At 46.6% G+C, this 21,871-nt stretch overlaps 1 protein-coding gene across 3 annotated transcripts in view; it reads left to right on the forward strand.

Moving 5' to 3' along the window:
- LOC126982860 (relaxin receptor 2-like) overlaps positions 1 to 21,871 on the forward strand; it is a 259,491-nt gene that overhangs the window by 50,560 nt on the left and 187,060 nt on the right. For all 3 annotated transcript variants that reach the window (XM_050835130.1, XM_050835131.1, XM_050835129.1), the window contains exon 3: positions 13,187 to 13,306. In XM_050835130.1, the coding sequence (XP_050691087.1) occupies positions 13,187 to 13,306 (120 nt within the window). The remainder of the gene's footprint in view (positions 1 to 13,186; positions 13,307 to 21,871) is intronic.

Genomic DNA, 21,871 nt, shown 5'->3' on the forward strand with positions numbered 1-21,871 from the left:
TTTATTTTTCTTCTTCTTCTTCATCTTTTTTTTTTCTTCTTCTTCTTCGTCTGCTTTTTCTACTTCTTTTCTGCGTGTAATTTTGCTGCTGCTGCTGCTTCTTTTGCATCGTCATTTTCATCTTTATCTTTTTGATCAAGCTGTTGCTGTTACTGTTGTTTTTTTGTTGTTGATGTTGATGTTGTTTATGTTTTTGTTGCTGTTGCTTTTTTTTTTTTTTTTTTTACAGCTAAAGAAACATCTCAAGGGCAACAAAAAAAGGTGTAAGAAAAAAGCCTGTTAATCGCTATTCCCACAAAGACAAAAGTAATGAGTGGGCAAAAGAGAGGTCAATCTCGAGAGGAGAGGTGTCTTGATACACTCCAATTGAAAGAATTCAAGTCAATGACAGGAGGAAATTTAGACAAAGAAAGGCTGTTCCAGAATTTACCAGTGTAATGCTGGGATCACACATCCGCGATCTCGCTCTGCGACGGTTGGCGATTTTTAAAATTTTCGAAATCGGCATATACGCTCGACATCGTAGCGACGTCCCTGCGATTAGTCGCAATAGTCGCGCGGTAAAGTTCGTACGACTTGCGGGTGCCAGCCCGTGGCGTGAACATTTTGAAATGTTCAAAAAGTTCGCAGAAGTCTGCGATATTGGCCAAATCGCACGACTATTCGCACGGTTAAGCGAGAGACCATCGCAGTATGCGCTCGCATACCCTCGTCAAACGCAATGGGTCGCGGTGTATGCGAGCGACTTTGTACATCGTGCGTATGGCAGCGACGCTGCTTCGGAAAGCGAGATGGCAGCGAGAGAGCGGGAGGGTGTGAAAAACCGTTGGCGTCTTGGCGAGCGACCGCTCGCTCGCACTCACACTGTCCTACCACACGCCGCTACCCTGCCCGCCTGCAAAATAATAGCCTAATATTCATGAATTTATAATAATAGCATATTATTCCTAACTGCTAAATAATAGCTTAGTGTTCATGAATGGAAAATAATAGAATAGTATTCCTAAATACAAAATAATACCCTAGTTGTCATAAATGCAAAATAATAGAATAGTATTCCTAACTGCTAAATAATAGCCTAGTATTCATGAATTCAAAATAATAGAATAGTATTCCTAAATGCAAAATAATAGCCTGGTTTAACAAAATGTAAAATTATAAGCTAGTGTACGTAGTAAAATTATTAGCTAGAGTACACAGTAAAATTATAATGTATTTCTCTTGACATCTTCATTAGCTTATTAGCAAATTATTACAGACTGTAAAACTCTTTCCACTTACAATTTATTACACAGAAGTTGTAGATACGGTATAACATGCAGAAAACCTTACACCATACGAATAAAATCCAATATTCCTCAAAACAACTTACTTCGTTCCCAGGAGATCACGACCCCCAGGTTAAGAACTGCTGAATTAGAAGCAAGAAACAATAAAGCAATATCAGCGACAGCAAGGGAGGGTAGCACGGGCTACTACTTACTTGAAGCACTGGGTGGTCGTTACTAACCGACTATCAAATTTGAGTCGACATAAGCAACTGGCGTTGCCAAATGGGGATTATTTTACCACATTGAAAACCTATAAGGTTGATCAGCCGAAATAATAACCTTAGCGTTAGAGCTCCGGGATATGCAGGGTGCCAAGATTAATTTCTGGTTAGTTAGTTAATTAGTGTGTGTGTGTGTGTATATATATATATATATATATATATATATATATATATATATATATTTATATATATATATATATATATATATATATATAATGTGTGGTGTGTGGGGGATGGATGGAAGAGAGAGCGCGAATAGTGTTGCCCGCCTATAGGAGTCGTACAGCGACGCGCCCTCGACGTTTTCTCGACCATGCGTGCGACGTCGAGCGTCGTCGAGCGGCTAGACGAGGGGCGGTCGCGCATAGTCGCCAGGCCCTGCGTCCATCGCGAACCGTCGCAACGGGTTTTATTTTCAAAATTGGGCTCCTCTGCTTGCAGTCGTGCGCATTCACGCACGATTCACCTCGACGTCTCCACGCCTGTCGCCCTCGTGTGCGAATAGGCGAGCGACCCTCCCTCGCCATGTTGCCGTGAGTTGAAACAGAGACAATGGCGATGCTCCCACGATTTCGTGCATTTTCAAAATCGCCAACCGTCGCAGAGCGAAATCGCAGATGTGTGATCCCAGCATAAGGGATGAAAGAATGAAGATGCTGGTTAACTCTTGCATAAAGGGTTTGGACATTAAAGGGATGAGCATGAGTAGAAAGTCGCGTACAGCGGGGCCGCGGGTTGATCTTGTTCTTGTTTTGCTTTCGCTCTTCCTCTTCTTCTTTTGCTTCTTCTCCTTCTTCTCCGTCTTCTTCTTTTTCTTTTTTCTGCTTCTCCATTTTCTTCTTCACCTTTTTTTTTTTTTCCATCCTCATATTCATCACTACTTGCTTTTCTTTCTCTTCCTCCTCCTCCTCTTCCATTGTACAGCGGATAGTAAAACAGCAAATATGATGTTAGGAATACTCTCCAGGAACTTATGAAGATATTATATTCAGCATTTGTAAGACCACACCTAGAATACGCCGTCCAGCTCTGGTCACCGAATTATATCAATGATCATGTTTTGCTAGAAAAGATACAGCGACGAGCAACCAAACAAATTCCAGCGTTCCGTAACTTGCCGTATGACGAGCGTTTAAAGCGTTTATATATGTTTTCCTTAAAAAAAAAGCGAAGGGTAAGAGGGGACTTAATCGAAGTGTTCAAAATCCATAATAAATTCGAAAACATCAACCCAGATAGTCTATTTCAGAGAGACCCCAACGCATTAACACGCAGCAACGGGATGGAGTTAAAGGGAAACAGATGTAACACATTGATGCGCAGAAGTTATTTCAATAATACGTACAGTCGTCGATCACTGGAATAGACTCCCGTCGTCAGGAGTTAGCTCACAGAATATCAATAGGTTTAAGTCTTCATTAGTTAAGTACTTCAAGGATACAGGATTTTACTGAACCTTTTCATATGTTTCAGGCACACTGCAGCACGGCCCCAACCTGAAGACTTTGTGTTAATAATTTCTCCCACAGCTTAGGTCACCAGTAGCGTAAGTTAAGCGGAGTAGTTTCCTTTTATTTCTCTCTTTACTGTAAAATTTCCATGTCCTTTTCTTCCTTAAAGGCACATGGTGTTCTCTTCTAAATATTTCCTGCCGGCACGTTGCCGGAGGGAGAGGTGGATGGGGATGAGCCTTAGTAGTAGCAGTAGACAGACACCCTCGCCATAGACCGCCAGGTCTTCTGGTGTCTGTACTTCCTATGTATTCCTATGTATTCCTCCTCCTCCTCCTCCTCCTCTTCCTCCTCCTCCTCCTCCTCCTGCAGTGGATCTTATAACGCAGCGTCTAATATCTTCCATCAGGAGGAAATATACGGTTTGCTGGCACTCTTGCGCCAAACTTGGGGTGGTGGGGCCTGGGAGGAAGGGACCCGAAGGGAAGAGAAGGAAAGGAAAGGAAAAGAACAGAAGGAAAAGGACGTGGGACATGTTAACGCATGAGGTGTGGGTTAGGTTCTGAGGGGAGGAGGTGAAGAGCAAGGAAGGGAAAGGGAGAGGAGTGAAAGGAAGAAAAGTAAGGAAAAGGAAAGTAAAGACAGTTTATGTTTTGGTGGTGGCGTTGGGATGATAAAGGGGAGAGGCTGAGGAACGTGTGAGGAAAATAAAGAGTGAGGAGGAAGGTGGAATTAGGCTACATGATTAAGGGGCAGAGAGGGGGAGGAGAGCGGTGAGTTGTGGTTTGGGGGAGAAAAAATGATTGGAGCGATGATTCGGGCGGTGGTGGGAGGAATGGTAGTGAGGGTTGTTGGCTGGTGACGGGGTTAGGGATCAGTCACTAGGTAGTGATTGTGGTTGTGGGGTGAGATAGTTTACGCATGGGGAGATGAATAATGTGCGTCGTAAGGAGGAGGAGGAGGAGGAGGAGTACATAAGAAGAACAGACACCAGATCTTGCATTCCTCCATCATTTTCCAGTTGAGGAGAAGATATTTTCTTTAATTAAGAAAAGTAGTAATAGACTCCAACAGATCCACAAACTTATTCAAGACATTGCTGGTTGACAGCCACCTCACAATGGAGTAGAAAGAGACATCACTAGGTTTATCCTCAAGCTCCAATTCTTCAATCAAATTTTTGAACCCACGGTGTGGCTTCCCATTTGCGCGTATGAAATTGACAATTTCAAGGACAGCTTTCCTAAATATCTTCATACTTGAAGTATCTGGCTACCAGGTGTTCACGATGAATAATGCAATGAACAGGGAGACACTCTGGAGAGCTGGGATCACTTTTCATGAGTCCAATTAATCAAACATTTTCCCCACCATTGCAGGTGCTCCATCTGTTGCAACACTGACGAGTTTATTCAGTGAGCCATCAGCATTTCTTAAGGTTCTGTCAAGTGCATTTTTAATGTCAGCATAAAAATATTTATAGAAGAGAAAAGATAAGCAACATTGCGACGGCATTAAATGGTACAAAATTTTAGTTAGAGGAAGGGAGGCTAATAAGGGGAAAAGCTTCTGGCCTACTCACTCACCCTCAAGACCCAAGCACACACACACACACACGATTCCTAGGCAGTAACACGAACAGCAATAACGACCACTATTAATGTGATGAGCAAATGTGTATGCAAGAGAGAGAGAGAGAGAGAGAGAGAGAGAGAGAGAGAGAGAGAGAGAGAGAGATTATGGAGGTATTTGGCAATTAGAATCATAATTTAGGATTAAGGGGAGATAATTAGTGGAATATACCGTACCGTGCCGTACCGTTGATGAGGTGTCAGGCAGCCGCTCCGCTGCTAGCGCAGGGCTCCGTAGAGCCTTCAATAATTACGATGTTAGCCTCAATAATAGTCCTTGCTGCACTTATTCGCCACGTCGTAGTGAGTGAGTGAGTCTTGTTTGCTATACTAAATAGCCTATTAATGTCTTTTTGATAAACTTGGCATTATTATAGTTATATTTGAGTCTGGCTAACTTTTTCTGCTTCATTCCTGGCAATAGGTGAGGAAAGGGGGAGGGGGTAGAAGTGAAGCACAAGAGTAAACAGATAGAAAGGAAAGGGGAAAAGTGCATGTTAATACAAGGCGTGACAAAAAAGTGATAGGGTGGGAGAAGGGAATAAAGAGAGTAAGATTGGAAAGAGCCACAAGGAAAAGGAAAACGGGAAAAGGGAAGAAGAAATTAGGAGAGAGGTAAGTGGAAAGGACAGGTGAAGACTGTAATTCGACAGAGGAGAAAACAGAGTGGGAATGAGAGAAAAGGAGTGTAAAAATTTTGGGAATGAGCTGCAAGTAGAACCAGAAAACTCAAAATAGGCGGATAAGATCAGAGGCTCTTCGTTGGAGTCATAGGCTCTTCGTTTCATCAGCTACCCCCCTATCACAAACAGACTTCTACATCTTAAATTCCACTCTCTTCAGTTCCGCATCTCCTTCAACCTTCTCTCAATATTTTCATTCCACCTTTTCTTCTGAATTTGCTAACTGCACACCTCTCCCTGTCCAGCGGCCCTTTTGCACACGACTTTCTACTTTTGTTCAACCCTATGTTGTTCAAATTCCTTATGCAAGAGTTAACTATAAAAATATAGCATCTTCATTCTTCGATCCCTTCCGCTGGCAAACTTTGGGACAGTCTTCCTCCGTATGTACTCCCTCCTACCAACGACTTGAACTCTTACAAGGAGAGTACTAAGGCCCGTACCAGAAGTCGTGAAGGTCGAGCCGCGTACCTTCCCTTCGACAATGTAGGCACGGCCTCAGACCGTGCCTTCAATCCTTACCACAAGTCGCTCGGGAAGGTAAATGCACATGCACACACTGCAACCTTCTTTTCACCTACCAGATATAATGCACGCACACACATACAAACGCACAGTGCTATCCATGGAGGTATAATACCTCCATGGTGCTATTACAGCCATGATATTGTCCGTTTCATTCCGTCTGTCCACTCGTGAACGTAGATGTGGCACCTTCGCATTGTGAGTTTGTGATTGCGTGAAGATCATTTGAATGTTTGTGTATCCAAAAAACCTCAAACCATCGTATATGAACCGCAAACAGAAGATTTGCATCGATAATATACCAAAGAGGGACACGAAGAAACAACTTGTATATCAAACAGTATAGTTTGATCATACTCGAACGATCTATAGCCTTTCAGATACTCATATTTCATCTCATTAAGGGATATAAAGTGACATACGACTCTGCATGTCTATACATAAGGAATTTTGATATTGCATGTATAAATAACATGGGTAGCCTAATATATTCGAAATAGCCTAGCATCGCGTTCAACAGTTATTATTTATTATTTCATGTTTTTTTTTCCATTATTAATCGTTGTTTATATGCAGTAATTGATTAAGATACCCTTTGTTTCCACTTGCAGAGCCAGATGTCTTAACTGAAATGAGAAAGAATTTGTAAAACCATAGATCGTTGGAGAATGTGAGCCACGAAGGTTCCCGCCTGGCTGGTTTCTCTGTGCTTTGAAGGCCCGTGCTGTTGTTGTAAACAAGACAAACATATTCGCTGCAACTATAATATACGACTTTCCAATTAGTGAAAATATTTTCTCAGATTGTTTTAACCGAACCGCAACTATTTGCCACGCCAAATTTGGAAAATAAACATATTTTTCCTCGAAGGTCTGAGGGAAGACACGGGTAGACCTTGCCTTCCCTTCGTCTCTCCCGCAGACCTTCGTTCCAAAAATGCTAGTGACTATAAGTACGCACCGTCCTTCCCTTCGATCTTCGTCGCTAAACCTTCGTGACTCTTGGACTCTTCTGGACACTTTTTTTCATTCTTTTATCGGAGTAGCACCTGCCGGCCTTCTCCCCCCCCCCCCCCCCCTTGAGCTGCCTCCCTTGATTTAAATAAAAAAACGAAGACAGACAAAAAGGGGAGAAGAAATGAAGGAAATGGGGAACTGGGAGGGAGGAATAAGAGGAAGACGGATAGTTATGTTCGGTGTGATAAAAAGGGAGAAGAAAATGAAACCAAGGAAGAAATGAGAAAGGAGAGATAAGGAGAATAACTAGAGAAGCATTTGGGGAAAAGGAGTAAGTGGCAAATTTGAAGGGTTAACATGGAAGACTGACCTTGACCCTGTTTATATAATGGATGGAGAGAAGGAGGTTGTCGGGGAGGACTTTCGAGAGACCTTTGAAGGGGATGAGGGGATTAATGACAAGGAGAGAGAGAGAGAGAGAGAGAGAGAGAGAGAGAGAGAGAGAGAGAGAGAGAGAGAGAGAGAGAGAGAGAGAGAGAGAGAGAGAGAGAGAGAGAGAGAGAGAGAGATAATATACCGTCCGTTAACACCAACACACCTGTAGTGACACACCTGCAACTTGTCTTAATTAAACCAATACCCCAACTTTCCCCAACTTCCTACCACCCTTCCAGCCATTATCCCTCACACTACCCCTCTCCCCTTCCCACCACGTTTAAGACCCTCTCTCCATCGTTCTCCGTTTTCTTCACCCCAACTACCCCTCCCTGATAAACACATTCTGCGTCCCACATTTCTTAATCTCTCCTCTGCTCCCTCACCATTTCTTTACCTTTTCTTAAATCCCTTCTTTTTCTTCTTACTCTTTTCCTTGCCTTCCTCACCTCTCCGTATTTGCCTCCCTAATCTTATCTACACTTTCCTTACATTACACTTCCCTTTAGTGCCTCTTCACATCTTCCTTGTTTAAAGTCCACCTTCACCTTTCCCCTCAGCCACACACACACACACACACACACACACACACACACACGGCATAAAACACATAATTGCATTGGCTCGTCCGTACGCTATTAATATGACAATTACAGTTCACTATTTTTATATTATTGAGGACACGTTTATAGCAATGCCATTCCGAAGTAAAGTATAATGGATTAATAGGCGTACCTAACAATCACCAAATGGGGGGGTACAAACTTGGCGGAGGGACCTTTTTGTCAACCATAGCCGGTAGCGGGCTAAAGAGTAGCCTATCTAGATATTTTGTTTTTATTTATTAATGATCCACGAGACATCCTAGATTTAAATCAAAGTATGTGTTTATCTTTGTATTCATTCATACACACACTGGTAATATTTCTGTGGTGTCAGATTCACTTGTTTGAGTGAAATTCTGTTGTGATAAACAGGCAGCAATTCGGGTCACTAGTAAAAAATGAAACAGGTAATGTAAGTTTTGCCTCCATGAAATATACACAAATAGATAAATATAAAAGCTCACGAAGTCACAATAAGTGACATCACCTGCTTTGCGCAGTAAAAATATGCTATGTCAGGTATCTGACACCTGCAAAATGGCGGGCCTATAGCCTCGGGCCTGCGGGCTACAGCCTCAACGTTGCCAGATTGTCGTACTCAACCGATTATATTACCCGACTTCCTACCCCCAAACTGTCTTCTGGGCTCCAATAAGGAAACTAATTTATAGTTATCGTTAAAAGAGTTAGATCCTGATGTTTCTTGTCAATAGTTAGGCGTCAGAAACAGGTAAATACTATGCTCTGAGTACGACAATCTGGCAACGGCTATACGTATTTTCAAATCATTGTTCTGTTGTTTATTCAATGTTGTGTTCAAGAAAAAGAATACTCATAATATTAGTTAGTTTTTGGTTATAAGGATTCTTTACGAAATACAGTTATAACATTACCTCCTACTAATTAGGAAACGTACTGAATCCTGGATCGGCTACGGCAGTGACATCTCAAGTAATGGACGGCGGACTCTTTTGATTTTGCGGTACCCTTGTCATTAAGCCGCGAATTTTGTAAAATCAACCGCTTTGGTGCGAATCGCCATAACTCCCTTATTTCTGGGGCTACAGAAATGTTTTTGATATCAATCGACGGCAAAATAAAAGGGCTATATTTTGTAATCAGCGACCGGGCTCAAAAACCGATTTGAAAGCGTAAAAAATCGAATAAATTCGTAAAAAACTACTCTGAAAAAAAACTTTTTGAGTTCCCAACCTGGAAACCAACTCATTGTTTCAGATTTTCAAAAAACTTATTTAACAAATACATTACCCCTACCAATGTGCTTTCCAATATGATGCATAACATTTCCCTACTCCCAGTAGTTTCGTCGCTAGAGCTCGAAACGTAAACCCTTTTGAGAGCGATTTTGACGAACTCCAGACACATTGCCGTTTTTGTCTACTGTGGCATTGCTATTGCCTCTAGAAGGCTGTAATTTGGCATGTAGCCCCTCATGGCAATGTAGTTTGACCAGCTCGAAGGAGTACACACACACACACACACACGTCCAAGACTCCATTCTTCACTACACACATTCCAGCTTCCTTCCATGCTTTTTTTCACTCACTCCTTCACCTCGCGGGGCCGCGGCCACCCAGGACTCCATTGGCAGTGAGCTGTCTATGACTTTACGCCAAAGCTTTCAGCGCCTCACTTACGGCTTCAAACTGGCGAACAGCGTGAGGGATAGTTGAAAAAAAAAAGTCAAACAGTGGCGGTGGGAATAGGTAGGAAGACACCTACCGAAACGGGCGTAAGCTACTCCCTGTGAGGTATATATGGGAAGCGAGGAGGGTGCTGAAGCTCTCCAAAGACACTTCCCATGTCCTCACTTTCCGTTTCCCTATTGTCTCATCAACACCAGATGGTAGTTCAGCATGCTTTCTAAAGACAGATTCTCTCTCTTTCCACACCACACTACGTTCCCACAACATACACACTTTTCCCAAAATTTAGAATTCAAAATGGCACATTATACGCAATGCCTCAGAGTCCCCGCCTTGGGGGGTAGACCAGAAAATCCCCCAGGGAGGACTCTCCTTCTGGCTGCCGACCTGAGAGGTGTCTTGATAACTTCTCGAACCTCTTTCTTATCAATTTCTGCAACATTCGCTGTCTTCGTTCTAATTTTCATTCTGTGGAACATCATCTCTCCTCCTCTAAACCTCACCTCTTCCTCACTGAAACACAGGTTTCTGAAGCTACTGACAGCAATCTCTACTCTGTTCCCTCCTATTATCTCTATCCTAAATTTCAATCCAAAGCTGGATGTTGCGCCTACGTGCCCATCGACATCACTTGCTCTCGTGCCCACGACCGTGACACCAGAATTTTCCACCATCTGGTTAAGATTTCATTGTCATTCTATTACTACCTCTTTGGATTCTTTTTAGGAGCAGTGTAGCGTTTTTTTTTTTTTATATGTGTTTTTTTTTTTGCTTTTTTGAGCTGTCTCCTAAAAAAAAAAAAAAAAAAAACTAAATACATCTGTGCTGTTTATCTCTCACCTAACTCTACTAACTATGCAAAATTCTTTGACTATTTGAACTCTAAAGTGGAGCACATCTTGACTCGCTCTCCATTCGCTGAAATCTCCATCCTTGAAAATTTCAATGTTCACTACCAGCTTTGGCTTTCATCCTCTTTCACGGACCAGCCTGGTGAACAAGCCTACAACTTTGCTCTCCTCAATGATCTAGATTCTAGAGCAGTTAGTTCAGCACCCTACACGTATTCCCGACCGTCTTGGCGACAGACTCAACATACTAGATCTCTTCCTTACCTCTAACCCTTCTACTTACTCTGTCAAACTCTTCTCACCGTTGGGCTCCTCCGATCACAACCTTATTTCTGTATCCTATCCTTTCGCTCCTGTACAGCCTCTGGACCTACCGAAGAGGCGATGCTTCTGGCATTTTGCTTCAGCTCGGTGGGACGACCTGAGGATGTACTTTTATGATTTCCCGTGGAATGATTACTGCTTCCTGGAGACAGACCCCTCTGTGTGTGCCCAGCACATCACAGAGGTGATTGTCTCTGGAATGGAGCCACACATTCCACGTACTTTATATACTTCTCATGCTAAAAAGCCTTGGTTTAATCACGCTTGTGCTCGTGCAATCAAAGATAGAGAGGCAGCTCACAAAAGGTACCAGAGCCTTCGCACTCCTGTTAAACCATGATCTATAATTATATTTCTACCCGGAATCATGCCAAATCTATTATTCGACTTATCAAAAGCTCTTTCATCAATAAGAAATGTCAAAACCTTGCATTTTCTAATTCTTCCCGTGACTTCTGGCACCTAGGCAAAAATATCTCCTCCAATTTCACTTCTTCATCTTTCCCTCCTCTCCTTAACACTGACGGCAGCACCGCCGTCTCATCTATCTCTAAGGCTGAACTCTTCTCTCAAACTTTCTGTAAAGACTTCACTTTGGACGATTCTGGACATATTCCTCCTACTCATCCCCCCTCCGACTTCTTTATGCCTGTTAAGATTCTTAAGAATGATGTTTTCTATGCCCTCTCTGGTCTCAACTCTCAGAAGGCTAATGGACCTGATGGAGTGCCTCCTATTGTCCTCAAAAACTGTGCTTCTGTGCTGATACCCTGCTTAGTGAAACTCTTTCGTCTCTGCCTATTAACACCTACCTTTCCTTTCTGCTGGAAATACGCCTTCATACAACCTGTGACTAAGAAGGGTGACCGTTCCAATCCCTCAAACTACCACCCTATAGCTTTACTCTCCTGTCTATCTAAAGCTTTTGAATCAATCTCAACCTGAAGATTCAAAAGCACCTTTCCACTTATGGGCTTCAATCTGATCGCCAGTATTTGTTCCGCAAGGGGCGTTCTACTGGCGATCTTCTTGCTCTCTTAATTGACTCTTGGTCATCCTCTCTTAGCCGTTTCGGTGAAACTTTCTCAGTTGCGCTAGACATATCGAAAGCTTTCGATAGAGTCTGGCACAAGTCGTTGTTTTCTAAACTGCCCTCTTACGGTTTCTCCCCTTCTCTCTGTTCCTCTATCTCCAGTTTCCTTTCCGGCCGTTTTATCTCCGCTGTGGTAGACGGTCACTGTTCTTCCCCTAAACCTATCAACAGTGGTGTCCCACAGGGCTCTGTCCTATCACCCACTCTTTTTGTTATTCATCAATGATCGTTCCATAACAAACTTTCCTATCTACTCATACACTGATGACTCCACTCTGCATTATTCAACTTCTTTCAACAGAAGACCCTCTCAACAGGAATTACAAGACTCCAGAATGGAGGCTACAGAACGCTTAACCTCAGATCTTGCTATCAATTTATCCACCTATCAACTCGACACAATCTTCCAAACACCTATGCCCTATTTTTCAGCAACACTCAGCTGTCACCATCTTCAACACTAATCATCCTCGGTCTATCCTTAATCTAAAATCTTAACTGGAAACTTCATATCTCTTCTCTCACTAAATCAGCTTTTTCGAGTTTGGGCGTTCTGTATTGTCTCCGTCAGTTCTTCTCCCTCGCACAGTTGCTATCCATATACAGGGGCTTTGTCTGCCCTCGTATGGGGTATGCATTTCACGTGTGGGGGGCTCCCCTCACACAGCTCTTCTGGACAGAGTGGAGTCTAAGGCTCTTCGTCTCATCAGCTCTCCTCTTACTGATAATCTTCTACCTCTTAAATTCCGCCGCCATGTTGCCTCTCTATCTTACTTGCTAACTGCATGCCTCCCCCCTCCCGCGGCCCCGCGGCACTCGCCTGTCCACTCCAGTTCTTCCCTATACTGTCCGAACCCCTTGAGCAAGAGTTAACCAGACTCTTCAATCTTTCATCCCTTACAATGGTAAACTCTGGAACAGCCTTCCTTCGTCTGTATTTCCTCCTGCCTATATATGACTTGACCTCTTTCAAGAAGAGTGTCTCAAGACACCTCTTCTCCCGAAATTGACCTCTCCTCTGGCCACTCTTTACCTTTGTCTGTTGTTTGTTTGTTGTTGCGGGCTTTTTTTATACACCCATTTGGTTGCCCTTGAGCCGTCTCCTTTGTTATTAAAAAAAAATTTAAACAATACTAATCTTTCTTCTCTTTCCCTTTAGTGGCCAATGCGAAGCACAGGACGGATAACAATACTGTTTTATCATACTAGCATAATTGCGTGATTGTAATTTTTATTGTCAGTCGCAAAGCGAAACTGGTGTTGCTTTCAGACTGGTGGTCGGGTTAAAAGAATAAAAACAAAACATTCCTAGAATGTATTCCTCATGACCTTCCTTCACCTTTCCTTATCCTCCTCCCACCTCGCCTCGCCGCTTCTCACTTTTCCTCACCGTCCCTCTTCTGCCTCCCCCAGGAACGTGTCCTGTCGGCTGGTTCCCCTGCGGCTCACCCGGTGAAGTGTGTCTCGAGCAAAGGTTCGTCTGTGACAGGAGCGAGGACTGTCCAGACGGGGAGGACGAGGGCGAGGACTGCGGTGAGTGTTGTGGTTGTGGTTGTTATTACTGGCATGATGACTGTCTGGCCGTGGCCATTCCTGTGGTAGCAAATGATACTAATGCATTATTGCAAGTCTTTTTTTTTTTAAGAATAGTATTAGTTATATATCACACGTCTTCCTAATGTAATATCATAGTCTGTTCAAACCAACTGTTCCTCTGGCGCTGTTGCTGTGCTTGTAACGCCCCACCTGACATGCCGGCCTCCCCTTGGCTCTCACAGAGGGGTCAGTCACCTGCACATGCTCTTCGTGTTACGTATTTTTATATTTCTTACCTTAGTTCACCTCTTAAGCAAATTAGGCAATTTTACTAAACACCATTGAACTCAAGAAGGCTTATGAATCCGTAATGTTTGTCACAACTCTGTAAAAAAACAAGGCAAAGAAATGATGAGTCTAGGTGACGGAACGGGTCTGAAATGTTTATGCAACTTTTACATATGGCTGATATTTGCAGCAACTTGTAAGTCAATAGACCATTTCAGGCTTTAAAGGAAAGACTCATAAACATGATGCTATAACCAGAATATAGATAAAACACGATGTAAGCCAAACACGGAATGTTTTTTTTTTTTTTTAATAACTTAATTAAAATTAATATAATAAATTTAGTCAACTGAGAAGCATTACTGGTTGTCATGTAGGTGCCGTCATGTATCGACTGACTGGTTGGGAGGAGGAGGAGGAGGAGGAGGAGGAAACATGGAAACATGGACTAGCAGGCAGCAGAATGCCTGTTGGCTCATTACAAGGCTGCCTGCTTTCAGTGATTTAATCAATCCGTTAGCCATAGGAGTGGCCTGCAGGGATGGATTAAAGCACTTGTGTACCTACTCTTGGATACGTTCAGTTCACTCCTGATGCAGCAAAGTGGCGATCAATGCGTTTCTTGAAGGAGTTGATTGGCCCGTACCAAGAGTCACAAAGGTTTAGCGACGAAGATCGAAGGGAAGGACGGTGCGTACCTTTAGTCACTAACATTTTTGGAACGAAGGTCTGCGGAAGAGACGAAGGGAAGGCAAGGTCTACCAGTGTCTTCCCTCAGACCTTCGAGGAAAAATATGTTTATTTTCCAAATTTGGCGTGGCAAATAGTTGCGGTTCAGTTAAATCAACCTGAGAAAATATTTTCCCTAATTGGAAAGTCATATATTATAGTTGCAGCGAATATGTTTGTCTTGTTTACAACAACAGCACGGGCCTTCAAAGCACATAGGTACCAGTCAGGCGAGAACCTTCGTGGCTCACATTCTCCAACGATCTATGGTTTTTCAATTTTTTTCTCATTTCAGCTAAAACATCTGGCTCTGCAAGTGCAAACAAAGGGTATCTTAATAATTTACTGCATGGAAATAACGATTAATAATGGGAAAAAAAACATGAAATAATAAATAATAACTGTTGAATGCGATGCTAGGCTATTTCGAATATATTAGGCTTCCCATGTTATTTATACATGCAATATCAAAATTCCTTATGTATAGACACTTGCAGAGTCGTATGTCACTTTATATCCCTTAATGAGATGAAATATGAGTATCTGAAAGGCTATAGATCGTTCGAGTATGATCAAACTATACTGTTTGATATACAAGTTGTTTCTTCGTGTCCTTCTTTGGTATATTATCGATGCAAATCTTCTGTTTGCGGTTCATATACGATGGTTTGAGGATTTTTTGGATACACAAACATTCAAATGATCTTCACGCAATCACAAACTCACAATGCGCTGGTGCCACATCTACGTTCACGAGTGGACAGACGGAATGAAACGGACAATATTATGGTTGTAATAGGACCATGGAGGTATTATACCTCCATGGATAGCACTGTGTGTTTGTATGTGTGTGTGTGCATTAGATCTGGTAGGTGAAAAGAAGGTTGCAGTGTGTGTATGTGCATTTACCTTCCCGAGCGACTTGTGGTAAGGATTGAAGGCACGGTCTGAGGCCGTGCCTACATTGTCGAAGAGAAGGTACGCGGCTTGACCTTCACGACTCTTGGTACGCTCCATTGTTTCTGCGCTAACCACTTCTGCAGGAAGGCTGTTCCAATGGCGAACAACTCTATTCGAGAAATAACTCCTGCCGATGTCGGTATTGCATCGATTTGCTTGAAGTGTTTTCTCGTTGTTTCTTGTCCTCGGGTTTGTTTGTGGCGTGAAGAGATTGGAGAGATCAACATTGCTTTTTTTTTTTTTTTTGCCCTATTGCTTGGTTGGTACTTTCCGGCTGATCTGATCCTGGGCCCTGCAGCCGTTCTGGCGCAGGCGTGTTTATAGTGGCGCCATCTCTTGCATTGGCTCATGCTGCCTCCAGAGCATCTTTGATCCTAGAATCTATGGATCTCAGGTGATAGGTGGTCTTCTCTGACAGCATGTGGGTAGTTTAAGGTAGCGGCGGCGGCGCGAAAACTGAAAATCCCACACCGGACGTCCCGAACTCGCGTCCTCCTGACTTTGACAGGCTTACTTTGACGACCGCCTCCCTTGCAGGTACTGAAAGACTTGTATCATGTCTCCCCGCAGTAATTTTTTTCCCTACATGAAGAGGTTGAGTCGCTCGGAAAAGAGACGACTGCGGGGAGACATGATACAAGTCTTTAAGTACCTGAACAAGTTCAGCCATCAGGCCTGGCTGGGCTATGAGGCCATATTTATTTGCTTTTTTGTTCGTTTTGCTTATTTTGTTGTTATTATTGTTGTTGTTTATTTTTATTATCATCATTCACACAGTCATTTTTATAATCATCATTCACACAGTCATTCATTCAGCACATACACTCTTCATTAGGAGAAGAGGAAGGAGGAAGAGATGGTGACGGAGGAGAAGGAGGAGGAAGAGATGGTGGAGGAGGAGGAGGAGGAAGAGATGGTGACGGAGGAGGAGGAGGAAGAAGAGATGGTGACGTAGGAGGAGGAGGAGGAAGAGATGGTGGCGGAGGAGGAGGAGGAGGAAGAGATGGTGGCGGAGGAGAAGGAGGAGGAAGAGATGGTGACGGAGGAGAAGGAGGAGGAAGAGATGGTGACGGAGAAGGAGGAGGAGGAAGAGATGGTGGCGGAGGAGGAGGAGGAAGAGATGGTGGCGGAGGAGGAGGAGGAAGAGATGGTGGCGGAGGAGGAGGAGGAAGAGATGGTGGCGGAGGAGGAGGAGGAAGAGATGGTGGCGGAGGAGGAGGAGGAGGAAGAGATGGTGGCGGAGGAGGAGGAGGAAGAGATGGTGGCGGAGGAGGAGGAGGAGGATGAAGAGATGGTGGCGGAGGAGGAGGAGGAGGAAGAGATGGTGGAGGAGGAGGAGGAGGATGAAGAGATGGTGGCGGAGGAGGAGGAGGATGAAGAGATGGTGGCGGAGGAGGAGGAGGATGAAGAGATGGTGGCGGAGGAGAAGGAGGAGGAAGAGATGGTGACGGAGGAGGAGGAGGAGGAAGAGATGGTGACGGAGGAGGAGGAGGGTGAAGAGATGGTGACGGAGGAGGAGGAGGAGGAAGAGATGGTGACGGAGGAGGAGGAGGAGGAAGAGATGGTGGAGGAGGAGGAGGAGGAAGAGATGGTGGCGGAGGAGGAGGAGGAAGAGATGGTGGCGGAGAAGGAGGAGGAGGAAGAAATGGTGACGGAGGAGGAGGAGGAAGAGATGGTGGCGGAGGAGAAGGAGGAGGAAGAGATGGTGGCGGAGGAGGAGGAGGAGGAAGAGATGATGGCGGAGGAGGAGGAGGAAGAGATGGTGGCGGAGGAGGAGGAGGAGGATGAAGAGATGGTGGCGGAGGAGGAGGAGGATGAAGAGATGGTGGCGGAGGAGGAGGAGGAGGAAGAGATGGTGCCGGAGGAGGAGGAGGAAGAGATGGTGATGGAGGAGGAGGAGGGTGAAGAGATGGTGACGGAGGAGGTGGAATAGATGGGGGCGGAGGAGGAGGAGGAGGAAGAGATGGTGGCGGAGGAGGAGGAGGAAGAGATGGTGGCGGAGGAGAAGGAGGAAGAGATGGTGAGAAGGAGGAGGAGGAAGAAGAGGAGGAGGAAGAAGAGATGGTGACGGAGGAGAAGGAGGAGGAAGAGATGGTGGCGGAGGAGGAGGAGGAAGAGATGATGGCGGAGGAGGAGGAGGAAGAGATGGTGGCGGAGGAGGAGGAGGAGGATGAAGAGATGGTGGCGGAGGAGGAGGAGGAAGAGATGGTGGCGGAGGAGGAGGAGGAGGAAGATGGTGGCGGAGGAGGAGGAGGAAGAGATGGTGACGGAGGAGGAGGAGGAAGAGATGGTGGCGGAGGAGGAGGAGGAGGAAGAGATGGTGACGGAGGAGGAGGAGGAGGAAGAGATGGTGACGGAGGAGGAGGAGGAGGAAGAGATGGTGGCGGAGGAGGAGGAGGAGGAAGAGATGGTGGCGGAGGAGGAGGAGGAAGAGATGGTGGCGGAGGAGGAGGAGGAGGAGGAAGAGATGGTGGCGGAGGAGGAGGAGGAAGAGATGGTGGCGGAGGAGGAGGAGGAGGAAGAGATGGTGGCGGAGGAGGAGGAGGAGGATGAAGAGATGGTGGCGGAGGAGGAGGAGGAGGAAGAGATGGTGGAGGAGGAGGAGGAGGATGAAGAGATGGTGGCGGAGGAGGAGGAGGAGGATGAAGAGATGGTGGCGGAGGAGGAGGAGGAGGAAGAGATGGTGACGGAGGAGGAGGAGGAGGATGAAGAGATGGTGGCGGAGGAGGAGGAGGAGGAAGAGATGGTGACGGAGGAGGAGGAGGAGGAAGAGATGGTGGCGGAGGAGGAGGAGGAGGAAGAGATGGTGGCGGAGGAGGAGGAGGAGGAAGAGATGGTGACGGAGGAGGAGGAGGAGGAAGAGATGGTGGCGGAGGAGAAGGAGGAGGAAGAGATGGTGACGGAGGAGGAGGAGGAGGAAGAGATGGTGGCGGAGGAGGAGGAGGAGGAAGAGATGGTGACGGAGGAGGAGGAGGAGGAAGAGATGGTGACGGAGGAGGAGGAGGAGGATGAAGAGATGGTGGCGGAGGAGGAGGAGGAGGAGGAAGAGATGGTGGCGGAGGAGGAGGAGGAGGAAGAGATGGTGACGGAGGAGGAGGAGGAGGAAGAGATGGTGACGGAGGAGGAGGAGGAGGAAGAGATGGTGACGGAGGAGGAGGAGGAGGATGAAGAGATGGTGGCGGAGGAGGAGGAGGAGGATGAAGAGATGGTGGCGGAGGAGGAGGAGGAGGAAGAGATGGTGGAGGAGGAGGAGGAAGAGATGGTGGAGGAGGAGGAGGAGGAGGAAGAGATGGTGGCGGAGGAGGAGGAGGAGGAAGAGATGGTGGAGGAGGAGGAGGAGGAAGAGATGGTGGAGGAGGAGGAGGAGGATGAAGAGATGGTGGCGGAGGAGGAGGAGGATGAAGAGATGGTGACGGAGGAGGAGGAGGAGGAGGAAGAGATGGTGGCAGAGGAGGAGGAGGAGGAAGAGATGCTGACGGAAGAGGAGGAGGAGGAAGAGATGGTGGCAGAGGAGGAGGAGGAGGAAGAGATGGTGGAGGAGGAGGAGGAGGAGGAAGAGATGGTGACAGAGGAGGAGGAGGAGGAAGAGATGGTGGCAGAGGAGGAGGAGGAGGAAGAGATGGTGGAGGAGGAGGAGGAGGAGGAAGAGATGGTGACGGAGGAGGAGGAGGAGGAAGAGATGGTGACGGAGGAGGAGGAGGAGGAAGAGATGGTGACGGAGGAGGAGGAGGAGGAAGAGATGCTGACGGAAGAGGAGGAGGAGGAAGAGATGGTGGCGGAGGAGGAGGAGGAGGAAGAGATGGTGGCGGAGGAGAAGGAGGAGGAAGAGATGGTGGCGGAGGAGGAGGAGGAGGAAGAGATGGTGTCGGAGGAGAAGGAGGAGGTAGAGATGGTGGCGGAGGAGGAGGAGGAGGAAGAGATGGTGGCGGAGGAGAAGGAGGAGGAAGAGATGGTGGCGGAGGAGGAGGAGGAGGAAGAGATGGTGGCGGAGGAGGAGGAGGAGGAGGAGGAGGAGGAAGAGATGGTGGCGGAGGAGGAGGAGGAGGAGGAGGAGGAAGAGATGGTGGCGGAGGAGGAGGAGGAGGAAGAGATGGTGACGGAGGAGGAGGAGGAGGAAGAGATGGTGGCGGAGGAGAAGGAGGAGGAAGAGATGGTGGCGGAGGAGGAGGAGGAAGAGATGGTGACGGAGGAGGAGGAGGAAGAAGAGGAGCAGGAGGAGAAGGAGGAGGAGGAGGAGGAGGAGGAGGAGGAAGAAGAGGAGCAGGAGGAGAAGGAGGAGGAGAAGGAGGAGGAGGAGGAAGAGGAACTTACGTGGTCGATGTTATACACACACACACACACACACCCAGACACACTAAGGAGGTTGGGAAATCTTACACCACATCATTAGTGTTTCCTCCTCCGCTAACGCTGCCTCTAATATGAGCACGTTCTCTTGATCACCTGCAGTCTATTTAAAGGCCCGGCTTTGATATATGGTAGTGTGTGTGTGTGTGTGTGTGTGTGTGTGTGTGTGTGATAGATAGATAGATGGAGAGAGAGAGAGAGAGAGAGCAAAGTTGATTGAGGTAAAAAGTACGTCATTACACAGTCAGAATGATGACAGAGCACAAACATTCCTGAGATGATAAACAGAAGGAGCCAAAGGTGCTACACGCAGGAGTGGTGGGGAAGAGAGGCGAGCAAGGCGGTTAACAGGTGAAAAGTGTGTATACCTGATGTGAAAAGTGGAACTAATTATTGAATATGCTGCCCTAAAGGAGAGATGGATGGATATATAGATCGAAAAAGATTTATAGATTGACTGATTGATCGATGGTCTTCAGGCAGCGGAGTCATTGTGAGAGTATTTAGTGTTGGTTGATCTATTTTCAGAATTTATAGGAAAAAAGTAAGTTAACACATTTTCACACAACATAAGACAAGTAAGTAGTTTCACTGCTTTTATTTCCTCTAGGATGGAGGTTAAGTTTCTGGTGCCGTTTGTTTGTTAATTTGTTTGTCTTTCGGTTTGCTAGATTACATAGAAACTGCATGTCCAATTTTCATGAAGCCTCTTGGAAAGGTTAATTATTACCCAAGGAGGAACTCAAAGAATTTTGCGAAATGTTACCCTAAAATTTACTGATTGATGGCGAGTTAATGTTAAAACCGACACAAATCAATAACAGGTTGGACACTTGGAAAAAGTCCACCTCTGGCAGTTGTCCTGCCCAGACCATGGAGGCGGGCCGGAAGGTGATCACGCCGGACCACGAGTTAAGCCCCGTTCACACTGTGCCGACTCTGGGCCACGACTACCCACGACTTTAGGGTACACGAGGTCTTGGGTGTTGATGTGAAAGGGTCGGGCATGTCTTGAAAGAGGTCTTGAGACTGTTGCCGAATGGTGCGCCGACGTCGTGACGGGAGTCTGGAGTCGTGAGGGTTAGCACGACATGCTGGCAACTAGTTGGCCGAATGTCCCAGACAGTCGGCAAGACACCAAGACGCCAATAAAACCTCCTCCCCCTTCTTGGAGCGTGGGAACCAACTTGTCAAATGGAAAAGTCGCTGGGCGTGGCCCAGAGTCGGCACAGTGTGAACGGGGCTTTACTATAGAGGGTACCATTAAAAGTTTGCTGATTACTGGGTGGCCGACCGACACCTTTCCGATGAAATACGATCAAACTTAGGTAATGCATACTCGAAAAAAAACTACTGACCCAATTTTCATGTCACTTTGTGGAAGAGTGTCCTGACAGCCGAAAACGGAGCCATTACATGATGACATTCTATTTTGAAACGCATCCCACTCACGAGCTGGTTGGGGTTGGTTGGTTAGCGTGGTGGAGGCACGGATCCCACTCACGGGGCTGTGTGGTGGCGTAGTGAAGGCGTGGATCCCACTCACGGGGCTCTGTGGTGACGTGGTGAAGGCGGGGATCCCACTCACGGGGCTATGTGATGGCGTGGTGAAGGCGGGGATCCCACTAACGGGGCTGTGTGGTGGCGTGGTGAAGGCGTGGATCACACTCACGGGGCTGTGTGGTGACGTGGTGAAGGCGCAGATCACACTCACGGGGCTGTGTGGTGGCGTGGTGAAGGCGCAGATCACACTCACGGGGCTGTGTGGTGGCGTGGTGAAGGCGCAGATCACACTCACGGGGCTGTGTGGTGGCGTGGTGAAGGCGTGGATCCCACTCACGGGGCTGTATGGTGGCGTGGTGAAGGCGCAGATCACACTCACGGGGCTGTATGGTGGCGTGGTGAAGGCGCATATCACACTCACGGGGCTGTCTGGTGGCGTGGTGAAGGCGCAGATCCCACTCACGGGGCTGTATGGTGGCGTGGTGAAGGCGCAGATCACACTCACGGGGCTGTATGGTGGCGTGGTGAAGGCGCAGATCACACTCACGGGGCTGTATGGTGGCGTGGTGAAGGCGTGGATCCCACTCACGGGGCTGTATGGTGGCGTGGTGAAGGCGTGGATCCCACTCACGGGGCTGTATGGTGGCGTGGTGAAGGCGTGGATCCCACTCACCGGGCTGTATGGTGGCGTGGTGAAGGCGTGGATCCCACTCACGGGGCTGTATGGTGGCGTGG

Source organism: Eriocheir sinensis, chromosome 52 (genome assembly GCF_024679095.1).
Source record: "Eriocheir sinensis breed Jianghai 21 chromosome 52, ASM2467909v1, whole genome shotgun sequence".
NCBI lineage: Eukaryota > Metazoa > Arthropoda > Malacostraca > Decapoda > Varunidae > Eriocheir > Eriocheir sinensis.